General features: G+C 43.0%; 1 protein-coding gene across 1 annotated transcript in view; it reads left to right on the forward strand.

Annotated features, from left to right (window-relative positions):
* Nucleotides 1-14523, forward strand: part of PIP4P2 (phosphatidylinositol-4,5-bisphosphate 4-phosphatase 2) — a 200729-nt gene that overhangs the window by 157310 nt on the left and 28896 nt on the right. The window contains exon 6 of the mRNA XM_085605302.1: nt 8735-8825. Within this exon, the coding sequence (XP_085461428.1) occupies nt 8735-8825 (91 nt within the window). The remainder of the gene's footprint in view (nt 1-8734; nt 8826-14523) is intronic.

Raw genomic sequence — 14523 nt, forward strand, 5'->3', positions numbered from 1 at the left:
AGCCGGTCACAGTTGGAGGTAGGCTTCGGATTTACGCAGCAGGGGTCATTGTGAAGTGCAGGGGTCATTGTGAAGTCCAGGAGGGGTCGGCCAGCGTTGGACTCTGACTCAGGATCTCTTGGGGAACCTTTACTGGACCGGTGGGCCACCTGGACTCAGGCCGGAGTCATCGGGTGCAGAGCGGAGAGCACCAGAGTCCTTTGTCTTGGTTTCTTGGGCTTTTTCGAAGGCAGGCAGTGCTCCTCTGGGTTGTGTACGTTGCTGGGTATAGGGCAGGGGTAGTTTTCTTTGCAGTGTCTTAGAAGCTTCAGGCAGGCCGGTAGGGCTGGGGCCAAGTCAGTGGGTGTATTTTGTCTTCTATGCATGGAGTCGTCATCTTCCTTTCTCGTCTTAGGTCGACCGGAACTAGGTTCAGGGTCTGGGGGAGCCACCTAAGTACTATATTTAGGGGCGTTACAGGGGAGTATTAGGTTGGCTAAACCCACTATTATGCCCCCATCCTGTGTGAGCCCTAGCCCTGATTGGATAAGTCCCACCATCTTCAACATGGCCAGCACTGAGAAATGTACTTTACTTCACCCCTGCACCAGTTCTCCTGCCAAAAGTGGGAGTTTGAACCTGGGGATGCCATCTGTTGCTAGCAGCAGAGGCTGGGATTGCATTACAAAGGTGTCAGGCCTTTGAAACTTCCCTCTTGAGTACAGTGCCCATCCTGGGGAAGTAGATGTGACCCCTCCGCCCAGGATGTGCTTTGTTTTTGGCCACAGAGAGCAGAGGCTCTCGACCCAGGGGTCTAGAAACCTGTCTGGTGGTGGCAGGCTACCCAAAGTCAGTCAGAGACCACATCAGAGTTTCAGGGGGTACCTTTGAGGTGCCCTCTGAGTACATGGTTTAATAAAGCCAACACTGACATCAGTTTGGCTTTATTAAGGGGAGTTGTTTGATACCAAACACTCCTGGGTTCAGAGAAGCCATCATGGTGCTGGGGAACGCAAGTTGTCGGGTTTCCAGCCCATGTACTTTCTATGGCTGCCCTAGTGTTAGGTTCTAGATGTGGAGTTCCACGTGGATCCTTCGCGTGGAGGTTCGACGGGAGTTCCAGAAGCTGAGGGGAAGACGGTTGAGAAGGAGAGAGAAGGAGGGAGCTGGCATTGTGTATGTCCGTGTGTCCTGCTGCCTAATAAAGAAGTAACTCACCATACGAAGTCTTCACTTCTTTTCACTGGCGACGATTGGCCAGCAGGACGTCCATGCGTGCAACGAGAGAGCTTTGGACGACGGAGCCCTGGAGATCTTCAAGATAAGCGGCTTCCGAGTGTCCCACGACGTCTGAAGCATCCGGACAACATTGATCCTTGTAGCGGTGTGTATTTCCACAACTTTGAGGTATGTGGCGGCAATAAAGGAAGCGAGCGATTCATCGCGTGCAGCACCGCGCGCCCCTCCTCGATCTCTGCGTATGACGCATGACGCACACGCTTAAACCGGAACTTCCAGCGCGTTTACTCGTTGCTTAGCAACGCACGCTGAAGCCAACCTCTTAAACTGTATACGGGCAATAGTGCATTTGTAATACAGCGATGCGCACGCTGATATATTGAAGAATCTACACACTTCAATTTGTAACAATGAAATAAGGAAGGAAAAGGATAAATAAACAGTATTGCCAACAAAACTACCAAGTTTAGTTCCCAACCATTTTCCTTTATCGTTTTAACCATTTTAATTGCTCACGCAAACAGCTGCCACTAAAAATGCAACAATCTATATCTGCCCCTCCAGCGTTTTCTCCAAGCTCATCTTCTCCTGAATTAGACTGGGAGAAATGGAAAGAAAGCTTTGAGGCATATCTTGACGCTCTTGATGGCGATTCCTTTACACAAAAGAGGAAATTTTCGATTTTAAGGCACTGTCTTGGATCTGAAGGTCGCACCATTCTTAAACATACTACAAAAGTGGTAGTTTTTTTAAGCGCAGACGAAGGAAGCGGAGATGAAGCTCATGGTGCGGAAGATCCTTATTCTACTGCTATTAAATCTTTAGATAATGGTTCAAAGCATGCAAGAACATAACACTAGAAAGACATAAATTCAGGAAAAGAGCTCAACTTTCTGGTGAATCTGCTACTACTTATGTTGGCGCTTTGCGTATTTTAGCAGAATCGTGTGATTACAAAAATGTTGAAGAAGAGATGATTAGGGACCAGTTGGTAGAAAAGACCAATAGTAAAAAGGTTCAAGAAGCCCTTTTAAACAAACCTAATTTGTCCCTACAGAAGGCGCTCGAAATAGCCACAAGGATTGAAATTACTTCTTCTCATTTAGAACAAATGTCCATAACTAGTTCAGAGGGTCAAGCGCAAGCAGTCTCTTCACTAAAAACCAAACCAAATTCCTTCTCAAAAGATAGACGCAAAGAGAAAAAGGATGGACAACGCAACACTGAGAAAAATTCCAGAGCTAATAAACGTTGGGAGTGTTACCGTTGCGGGAGCAGTTCCCACCTGGGCAATCCAAGTTTTGTCCTGCTCTCAATAAAATCTGCAGCAAGTGTCAAAAGAAGGGACATTTTGCAAGTGCTTGCAGATCCAATAGCAAGATGTCTTTGAGCCTACCCAACACGTCATCCACTAAAAAAGTCATGAACATTGAACAATCCTCGGACACATCGTCTTCTAGTGAAGAAGAACAGATTTGTACACTGTTTGATGCCCAAAATGCTGATGTCATTGCTATAATTGAGTCAGAGGCTAAACGACCCACATGTATGCTAACTGTAAATGATGTCAACATCAAAGTACTAGCCGATTCTGGATCTCCATTTACTTTAATTTCAGTCAAAATTTGGGAAGAACTGTTCGAAGCTAAAGGCCATGTTTTGAGACATTCGTTAGTAAAACCTATAGCGTATGGTGGTAAAAACATAAATGTTATAGGTGAATTTGATGCTAACTTATGTTTTAAGCGTAATAATGCTAGTACAATCGTGTATGTTGCTAAAGATGACACATGTCTTTTGAGTTGGAAAGACCAAGGTAATCTGGGAATTGTGTTAGATCCAAATGACCCTGAACAAGTAATATTAAAAAAAAGACTTAGTTCTGGTACATGCACTCACGGATGAAACATGGGTGAATACTCATCCTGAGATTTTTAATGATAAACTAGGGTTAATTAAAGGTTTCAAACACAGAATTAAGCTAATTGAGGGAAGCAAACCTGTGGTGCATAAAGTTCGGAGAGTACCATTGGCTCTACGTGAAGCTCTCAAAAAAGAACTTGACAAACTCTGCGCGAGTGATGTCATCGAGTCCATAGAATCTTCGGATTGGGTTTCCCCATAGTTTTGGCGCGTAAGGCCAATGGTTCTCTTCGCATGTGTGTGGACCTTCGAGAATTAAACCGAAACATTTGGATAGATCAGCATCCCTTACCAAACATTACTGAAATGACCAGCACCCTCAAAAATGGGAAAAAGTTCAGTTTGTTAGACATGACCTCAGCCTACCACCAGGTTGAGTTGCATCCTGATTCGCGGCATTACACTGCTTTCCTCACCCCTGAAGGATTGTTCCAATTTAAACGTATGCCATTCGGTCTTGCATCCTCTTCGGCGGTTTTCCAAAGAATCGTCGAAAGTATGTTCAAGAACATTCCTGGGGTGATGGCGTTTCAGGATGACGTTTTGGTTTATGGTTCGGATCAAAGACAACATGATGAGACGTTGTCTAAGGTACTCAATACTCTAAAAGAAAAAGGTGTTACCTTAAGTGTGAGCAAATGTAAAATGGACGTAGCTTCTGTGGATTATTTGGGGTATAGGTTATCTGATAAAGGGATTGAACCAAAGGATAGCCTAATCAAAGCCATAGAAAACTTCAGTATTCCAATTGACAAGGATCAATTAAGATCTTTCATGGGACTCATCGAGTTTTATGCTAGGTTCGTTCCTAATTGCTCATCTAAAACTTTTCACATGAGGAATCTTCTTAAGAAAAGTGTACTTTTCAAATGGTGTGAGGAATGCAACAAGGAATTTCAGATGATTAAACATGAGGTTGCTCATGCTATTCCTCTGAAACCTTTTGACATTAATGATAGGACCATATTAATGACAGATGCCAGTCAGAAAGGTCTTGGCGCTGTGTTGATGCAACGCAGGGACGGAAGGGAGGATGTTGTAGCCTTTGCTTCAAGAAGCCTTAAGGGTGCAGAAGGAACATACTCGGTAATAGAGCGCGAAGCTTTAGCTTGTTGGTGGGGAATTGTTCACTTTAAGCACTATTTGTGGGGTTCTAAATTTATGGTGAGGGTTGATCACAAGCCTTTAGTACAACTCTTCACCACGAAAGGAGGGGAGAGGGCAACACCCCGTATTGCAAAATGGCAATATAGATTGTTGGAACATAATTTTGATGTGGAGTACGTTCCAGGAAAAAAAAATATAGTGGCAGATTGCCTGTCTAGGTTGCCAAATAGTGAGAACATAAAAGAAGTAGAAGAGGTGGAGGAAGGTGATGTATTTTGCTTTGCCATTTTTAATCCATGTAGTGCAATTTCACAAGAAGAATGGAGAGAGGCTTATGCCAGTGATGTGGACATCAAGGAGGTAATGAACACGATTCACACTGGATGGAATAATGGATTATCTCTTTGTGATTCTATTGGTAAATTCAAACATGTTTTTGATGAGCTGTCAATCATTAATGGTTGGTTATTTCGTTCCACTTCTCTGGTAGTTCCAACAGCAATGAGGAATAAGGTTCTTACCCTGGCTCATGAAGGACATATAGGGATGCGTGCTATGAAAAGAAGGATTAGGGAGCAATTCTGGTGGCCGGGCCTTGACAAAGATGTTGAACATTTTGTCAGGGATTGTATGCAGTGTGTTGTCAGTGACAAAACTTAAATTACTGTCCCCAGTCCGGTTCAGGCTGTAGAAGTTCCTTCAAAACCATGGTCCAAATTGGCCATTGATCTCATAGGTCCCTTAAAGTTGTCGGATCATGGTGTGTCAGAGTATGGTATCGTGGTCATGGATTATTACAGCCGTTGGCCAGAATTAAAGTTTGTGAAGGTTCCCACATCTTCTTGTATTATAGAGTTCTTAGAGTTCCTTTTTGCAAGAGACGGTGTTCCTGATGAAATTGTTTCTGACAATGGCGGCCAGTTTACCTCCTCGGAGTTTGAGGAGTTTTTAAAATTCATTGACATAAAACATACCAAGACTTCGCTTTATCACCCTAGGAGTAATGGCCTGGTGGAAAGGTTTAATAGGGTGATTAAGGACAACATTCAACTCTCTAAGGCTAGCGGTCTTGATTGTAAAAAAGAACTTAAGAATCTGTTATGGGCTGTACGCTCTACTCTGAACTCGGATACAGGAGTTTCTCCTTTTGTTTTACTCAGGGGTCGAATTCCCTCTTCTAAAATATTGAGAGGATGGATGGGGGTATTTAGTGTGCCTATAACAAAATTGCAAGAGGTTGATAAGAAAAGACATGATGCTCAAAAGAAGTGTGTTCAATCTAGCACTAGACAGCTGAATGTTAAAGTGGGAGATTGGGTGCGTGTTAAATGTTCTAGAATTTTACCCAAAGGTTCATCTAAGTTTTCTCAACCTCAACTTGTGGTGAGAACGAATAAGAGTGCAGTACAATTGGAAGATGAAAGGTGGTGGAATAAGGGCAAGATTTCTGTTTCTAACCACTGTAACTCATCTTGTGTCAATTGGCCTGTTACTGATTCTAGCCAAACTAGTACATCTATAGATTCCCATCTTCGGTAGTGTTCGTCCAGGTCAACAAAATTGCCTTGCAAATTTCGTGATTATGAAATGTATTAATGAACAATGTGACATGTTAGAGTTTGGTTTGCTATGCTGTTTTAGGGAAACATGTATGTATGTAATTTGTTTTAAACTGTATAGGGGAAAGATGTGTTAGGTTCTAGATGTGGAGTTCCACATGGAACCTTCGCGTGGAGGTTCGACGGGAGTTCCAGAAGCTGAGGGGAAGACGGTTGAGAAGGAGAGAGAAGGAGGGAGCTGGCATTGTGTATGTCCGTGTGTCCTGCTGCCTAATAAAGAAGTAACTCACCATACGAAGTCTTCACTTCTTTCCACCCTAGCACTTACAATATCTAAGAATAGACATAAGTATTGTAGGGGCATGTCTGCTCATGCAGATATGCCCACACTTGATATAGTGCACCCTGTCTTAGGGCTGTGTGGCCTTCTAGAGAGGCGACTTACTTATACTTTAGGCAGTGCTTGTTGGCATTGCACATAGTGTGTCATGTCGTCTTTGTTGTTTTTCACTGCAGCAGGGCATGACAGCTGCAAGGGCAGTGGCATGGCCTTGGTGAGGGGTCCCTAAGGGACCCTCTTCAGTTCCCAATCCCCTAGGTACCATTTACTAGGGACTTACAGGAGGCTGAAGTTGCCAATTGGGGAACAGTTTTAGTGAAGAAGCACTGGCACAGGGGACCTGGGTGGTCTGGACCCTGTTCACTACAATCGAAACTACATAATTTTCCAGGCAAAAAGTGAGGGGGCTAACCATGTCAAAAGAGGCACTTTCTAACAATTGTGGAGGCTTGGGTATAGTTATACACATATGGTGTTTCAAAGTGCTGCTTTGAGGAGAACGGACGCTCCTGACCTGTAGTGATTGGAAGCCTGCAAACCACTGACCGCTCGACCAGTGACTTCCATTGTGAGCCACCTCCATCCCTTTTCATAGCTTGTGTTTTTCACTACCACTGTGTCTTGTGCAATCCTACTGCGAGCAGTGCTGAGGTTGGTGTGACGTCCATGTGCCTGCACCCCAGCATTGCCTAAGAAGAACCTATATTAAGTGACACTAATCTCGTCTTTTGGCCTGTGTGCATGCATCATTCGTTGCGGTTGATATTTCCCTCCCCCCTGCCCCCTGTTAACTAAGGCCAATGTGCCTGCTTTTCGCTTTTAAACTGTCATCCCCCTTCAGCATCACTGAGACCACTAAGATCACTAAAACCTGTGCACCTGCTGACCGCTTGGCCGCTGTGATCCCCATCAGTGATGCTTGTTGTCAAGGTGAGGCGTGTGCCTGTATTGCACATTTGCTCTTGCAATTCACCTTCAAACAACACTGATGTCAACATAATGCCTGAGCACTGCATACTAGCATTGCCGCTGTGAACCCTCCGCTTGTCAAGTAAACGTCAGTACAAGTACGGGTATGCCTTTATCTAATGCTGCTCTTTTTAAATTGTCCAAACAGTGATTGCTTATGCTATGATTTTTAAGTCAATAGGAAGTTTAACTGATTTAGTTTAATCACTTTGTGAAGTCCGCTTGCTATTATCTAGGAGAAGATACTTAGATCCCTCAACAAATGTCTAAGACCATCAGCTACAAAACCTTCATGAGTAACTCTAGAAATGCATGCGATTGTCTAAATGCTTGTGTCATGAATAAATTCCATGGCCAGTTTAGAATCGGTTTCATTTTGGATACTATTGTGATTCTCCAAAGAAAGAAATCGGATTTTCTTTCTAATTTTGCTGTACATTTGAGTACGACCTGGAGCCTATTTGTCTTGTATTGTTTGTTGCAGGAAAAATCCTTATGGTGCTACCTTGATTTAACTGCAAATGTTCACTTTCCTTGACTAAACCTTTGTGGAGGTATGATTTGTGCCTTGCCTTTAATCTGACTATCTTTACTTAGTGTAAAATCTTTAGTGCTAACACTGCCTAAGAGTATATTTGTCCAAGGTCCTAAATAATTAAAATCCAAAATCTCATAGATTTATTTGTGACTTAAATCCTTCCTTCTTGACGCCATATCCACAATTTAAAAGTAAACGTGTATTGTCATACACTAGAAACATCTGCTTCAGCTGTCATACACTAGAAACATCTGCTTCAGCCGTCATTACGAATACCGTATCGGTTTGTACTCGGATGAAAAATGATATATTCAAAGTTTGATTTAAGTGATACCTTTGACAGGACAGTTGGAATGTAAACACTGCCCGGTATATATGGACATAAGATTTAAGGTCACGCAGAGGTATTTCAACAGTTTTGTTTACCTCAGAATATTTAGCATGTTTCTTTCTGCTTATTTTAAATTTTGCTTTTGTGATTAAACTATGATAATTGTGTAATGCAAGCCTGGCACATCCTCCTGGTTTTGCTCACAAGATGTAAATCACAGCAACATACTCTATCTACCTGTAACTCTTTCAATGTTTAGTCCTCCTTAGCTGATACAGGCCCACGTGCCTTCTTCCATTGGGGCCTGTACAGGGCAAACATGTAAACAACGTTTTTAATACTAATGCCCTGACAGTGATCCTGCTGGTACCCTATTGAACTTGACATTGGGATCCCTTCGGGCTAATTAGTAATATTATTATTAATCAAAAACCAAAATTGGCACCAAATACCAGCTTTGAATTCTTAGAGGTTAGCAAAGCAGTGCTTTGCTTAACTTTTTCCCCACAGTAAAATACTCTTGCCCGCCATTTTTTCCCCGTTCATATTAGCAAGATGGTTAGCCTTACATTTGGTGCATTGCAGCCTCCTAACAAGATGGTGATATATAGAAATACAGATGTTTTTAACATCCTGCTTTATCTCAAGACAAAGCATCCTGGACGTCTCATTACATTGGGCTTCTGAATTTGGTGGTATATTTGATTGTTTCAATTGTATTTACTAAACAAACCCTCTTCCTTCTGCAGCTCCTCCGTTGGTAGTGCCCTTCCTCGCAGACGCTGTTGTGCCTACATTACAATTGGGATAATCTGCATCTTCATCGGCATTGGCCTAACGGTGAGAGCACCCTTGCTTCGGAAAAAGCGCCTGTACTCTTGTCTGCTTTGTTGGTGGTTACTTGTGCTATAGTTTGTATAAAGAGCTCATATTTTGACCATGATTTCCTGTTCCTGGTACTTTGAGCAGTCCAGTGGTTGTAGCTCTGTAAAGGACCCCAGCCATGTGTGCTCTATCTGTTGTTTTCTATGTTCCCATATCAATCACTTTATCAATGACTTTGATAAGGCAATATGCTGTGCACATATCTTTATGTAATTACACAGAATAAAGAGAAAGGGCGCAGGATGAAAGAAATAGTTTCACCGCATAATGGGAACAAGTAGATCTAGAACTATATGGTTCCCAGCAGCCTTGTTACTGGAGCTTACTTTGTAAATGGTCAACATTTAATTTCTAATATTTAGTCAATAACCGCTTCAAAGCTGATATCACTGGATATATGTAAATTGGTATTAAAACAATGATCATGAACTCAGATTTTTTTGTTGTCTATAGAGGTTGTGAGCTCGGTGGACATGTGCCGTCTATTCTTTCAAAAGACTGGACATTCAATGCAGAGCAGAAGAACTAAACAATTACTACCAAGTGTGTTATCTGGGTTTCCTGATACCTTTTGTAGTGGCTTTCCCATTTATACAAGGAAACCTCCAAGCCGAGCACAAAAGAAGGCCTTTACCAAAGGATGAGATTTCTGTCAAAGTTTAGTTGGATGGGCTGGCCAGAGTTGGAGTTGCAAAGAAAAGAGGTGCTCCACGCTGCTGAGCCAGAGGGCTACTATCCTAGTATTTGAATACTTAGAATCTTGATAGTTTTGAACTGACAGTGGGGATCCAGGAATGTGATTAAGATTGGCTCGACCGCATCACAAACCGCTCATTTGGTTTACCCATTAAAAAAACTCACCTGAACCACTCCATTGTGAAAATCTGCCTAAAAGGAGAGCAGTCTTCTGTGCCTTCTGCTGCACTGAAGCCGTCCTGGCTGCATTATGTGTATAGAAAACTGTTACCAGACGTGTTTTTGAACTTCAGTTGCTGTGTTTTCTTCAGGGCTGGTACCACTTGGTCATGCTAGGGATGCCCACTTGCCCCAATGGGTCTTCCATCCTTTGGCTGGGGTATGCAGAAGGCCCTGAGGTCGAGGAAGTTGGTATTTGCCTTGAAATAGTTCAGTGGACCATTTACAACAGGGCATTTCCCTTGCTTGCCATTAACATCCCTCCATTGGCAGTAGGGTACACATCTTGGAGGACTCTGTAACCTGCTGTGAAGAATTCAATTAGACCAATGTGAACTCGATATTTTGCTGTCTATTTCTCTCTAGGCTGCCAACAGCTCACACCTAATTAGTATGCTCATTCCAGGCCCTGAGAGAAAACAGCCATTGGCTTAGCCAATAGGGCTTGCCCATGTCGGAGCTATTGGCTTTGCCAGTGTCTTTCAGCCGTGTTGTCCAGCAGCGTGGCTGCTGTTTAACATGGCTATAAGAGTGGCATAGGAGAGCGTATTAGAGTGAAGTGGCGTAAAGTGGCATTGTGTGAAGTGGTGTGGAGTAGAGTGGCAAGGAGCTGAGTGCAGTGGTGTGGATTGTCATAGGTTAGAGTGGCATTATGTGCTATGCTAATTTATGTAGCATGTAGCTACTTGAAGGCTTCCATTCTCCGCTCATGGGGCATTAAGTTCCCAGCTTTGGTATCGAGTACGAGAAGGATCTGCTTCCCCATCTGCTCCTTCGTATTTGCGGCACTTTTAGATGCCGTGCTTTGGAGGACCTTAAGGTTCAGCTAGGGGTGTAAGAGACCAGGAGATTGCTGATCAAAGGAGGCCCTTTGAGATTGATTACCCTGTGTGCCAAATAGAGTGCCTTAAATGTGACTCTCTCTTCCACTGGTAACCAGTGCAGGGAGGCCCTTGCATTTTTTACCAATTCATATTTGGAAAGTCTGAAAATGATCCTTGCAGCCATGTTCTGGGCCACCTGGAATCTCTTGATAATATATTTAGGTGAGCCCAGTTAAAGAGAGTTCCTCTAGTCAAGACGGGAAAGAATCAACGCTTGGACCACTGACCACCTGGATTGTGGGGAGCAGCAGGTCTAAGTTTTTCTTCAAAATTCTGCTCAAGCCGAAACAGGTTGTTGTATGTTTTTTAACCTGGGCCTCAATAGATGGCGAACTATCTAACCTCATGCCTAAACTCCTTATGCAAGAGGCAGGGAATGGCAGGTTTGTTTCCTAGCAGCATCAACTCTGTTTTGTCTGCTTATCTTGAGTGAGCAGTTTGCCATCCAGCTTGCTACTTTTTCCAAGCATGGGGTTAGTAGTTGTTGTGAACCTGCTCCTGGAGCCAGAGAGACTACCAATTGAGTGTCATCTGCATAGGAATTGGCACTCCAAATTCCCTCACTATGTCTGCCAAAGGGTGCAGATAGATATTAAAAAGTGTGTGGCTCAATACTGAGCCCTGCTGAAGCCCGCAGTTTAGAGGGAGGACATCAGAATAGCATGGTGGACCCCAAATTTGAAAGGACCTTTCTGTCAAAAATGAGGATAGCCAGTTCAGTGCACCATCCTTTATTCCAACGTAACTCATCAGTGTTTCATGATCAACTGTATCAAACACCGCTCCAGTCGAGGAGAATGATAGCAGTAGCACCTCCTTTGTCTAGGAAAGATTTCAACTCTTCCATTACTGCTAATATTGTGGTTTCCGTGCTGCGCTGAGGAAAGAAACCGGTCTGCGCAGGACCGAGAAGATTTCTCCAGATATAGAGAGAGCGTTTGCTTGATGCGTTTTTCCAGAAACATCCCTATGACTGGGAGCAAGGAGATGCATCTATATTTCCCGGGCACAAGGGGGGGGGGTCAAGATTAGATTTTTTTTAACAGAGGCTTGACCACTGATTGTTTCCAAGCCCAGGCAACTGTTCCGGTGTAAAGAGATTGAGGAGCCTAAGCATTGTGGGAAAGATCTCGGAAGCTCCATGCTGCAGGATAATGGGTGGTGCTGGGTACAAAGGGGAACCTGATTTGACTTTGCCTAGTATTACTGATAGTGATTCCATTGTGACCGTGGGGAAGGCTGAGACACACACCCCTTCCTTCTGTGGGCTTTCATTGTGTGGGGTGGCATAGAGTCAGGTCGAGTGGAGTGGCATAGAGTGCAGTGGTGTAGAGTGGAGTACCGTAAAGTGGAGCAGAGTGGCGTGTAGTGTTGTGGTGAATAGTGACGTAGAGTGGCATTAAGTGGAGTAGCATGGAGTGGCGTTGAGTGGTGTAGAGTGCAATGGGGAGGAGTGGTTGGAAAGGAGTGGTGTGGGGAGGAGTGGCGTGGCATAGTGTGTAGTGACATAGTATAGTTGTGGGTGTAAGTATCTAAAGCATCAATTGAGACTACAGATGGAGTGAAAGCAACATAAATAAGAAGCCATATGGATATGTTAAAAGCAGGAAAGCACATTGTACGTCTAGGAATAATACTAATACGCTTATAAAATTTAAAAAATAGTGCTTCCCAAAAAGAGGAAAAATAACAAAAATGAGGAAGAACACATGAACTTGGCCCATACTCAAGGGAGGAGCCAACAATATAAATTAAAGGAAGCCTATGAGAGCTAAGGAATCGAAAGATTGCAACTGAGAGTGACGACCAAAACAACTAATGGTATACTGTGGGCAGGCTGTAAGCCCACTAAATTGTAAACAATACGTCTTGCAGCACAGCGCATGCACATTGTAGGTGAGACCTAAACAGCCAATCGCCACCTCCGCCTTTCTGCACTTAAAGGTGGCTGTATTGTCCTCCAAGAGGATAGCAGGTCATGTTTAATTAAGAGGAAAATGCATCACTGGAGGCCTGGAGTGAAGGAAGACCTACACATAGTTTTTAATTCCAGTTTGCTCTCGGGTGACACAAAGTACACTTTTTAAAAGTTATATTTCAGTTACACTAATCTAGAATCTACTTTCACCACTGAATTTAATTTTTCTCAAAAAGTAAAAACAGACTTTTAAGTAAGGGTGTACCATTTTTCCCATGCAAAGCTTTCGTAAATCTGTAATGAAGCCTGCTCAGGAAAAAATGTAACTTGGACTATACAGCTTTGAGTAACTTTTCATTGTGGGATAATTCTCTTCTTTAATATGTAGTATGTCACTCTTCTATTAACCTCAGCACCAAGTTCTGTGGACTGATACAGCACACTTGGTAGTAGCATGTCACACTGTTGTACACCCCTAAGCACCAAGCCTGTGGACTGGTATATGGCACACTTGGGGGAAATTTACTAATGTGAAAGGTTTTTTCTACATGCTAAAGACCTTTCTTTGACATGTGCTACTTCAATGGTTTATAACTGCAGTCTAGCCAGGACATAATGGTATCACACCATGTAATCATTTAGGTTGGTGAAGCAATTATACACTGCAGCCCATATATGACAATTAGCTTCCTGTCACTGGGGCGTTTCCTGCGTCAGCTTAGCAGGACCATGTTGGACTAGTTAACTGTAGGTAAACAATTTCATGATACACGTTTAGAGAACAAGTGCACTCACACGCTGACCTCAAAGTACCATTCTTGCTTATGTTTATAACTGCATGGTTATTGTATTTATTCTAACCTGGTGACCCTAAGAGAAAAAACAATGTCAAGATTATTTTTCAAAGTAACACAACTGAATGGACTTTCTATTATGTGCTATTCATCCCCTCGAGGGTATGCCTTTCCTGTCAGACCTTAACCCAGTATAAGCCAAAAAAGGTACAAAGTAGGGATTTGTCTTCAGTGAGCTTGCAGCAGTATCTTGTTTGTGAAGATTTCAGGGACAAGAAGCAATTCTTAGTATACAAACTGCCATGTTGCCCTTTAGGTACCTAGGCTTATGACTACTAACCTAGCAGTCTAGCACAATCCATGAGATCGTCATCCGCAGTTCTAAGTGCTTGAGCAATATGTTTCACTGTACTTTGTTGAAGATCATTTAATGAGTGGTGTTGCTGCCTAGTGACCGTTGTAAGGTAAAGGGAAGGTAGGTCATCAATTGTTGCCATTATGGTCATGGAACATCTTGTCTATCTGAAACCTTACTGGTGAGTTTCACCTATGTGATTAATAATACACTGTTTATTGTTGTAGGTTGTAGCATGCTGTAACTGCTTATTTAGTAGTTAAATCTAGCAGTATGTCATGTTTAGAGTAGTTCTGACAACTTTCAACCCTGGTGCCACTGCACCTACAGCACCATTGAAATCATGGGTTTAGTGCCTGCTAGATAACTGCACTTGTGACTGCCTGTTTAGTAGTAACATTTAGCAATATTCTGCATTTAATGGGGTCCCTAAAGCTTTTGGCCCCGCTGCCACTGCACCATTCAAATCAAGCCCCTTTTAAGTGCAAGAAAACTGCAATTTTGTCTGCCTGTACAGTACTAACGTATAGCAATATTAGGTGTTTAGAAGAATTCTGACAACTTCTGGGCCCAGTGCCACTGCACCTCCTGCACCACCATTTTAATCATTACCTTGTTGTCAGCAAGGTAACTGCAATTGTGATTGCCTGTTTAGTATTAAATAATATCAATATTAGGTGTTCATTGGGGCGCCTAGAGCTTTTAGCCCGGTGCCGCTGCACCATTCAACACAAGTCCCTTTTAACAGCAATTGTGACTGCCTGTTTAGTAGCCAATTATAGTAGTG

This window comes from Triturus cristatus, chromosome 5_1 (assembly GCF_964204655.1).
Source record: "Triturus cristatus chromosome 5_1, aTriCri1.1, whole genome shotgun sequence".
Lineage (NCBI taxonomy): Eukaryota > Metazoa > Chordata > Amphibia > Caudata > Salamandridae > Triturus > Triturus cristatus.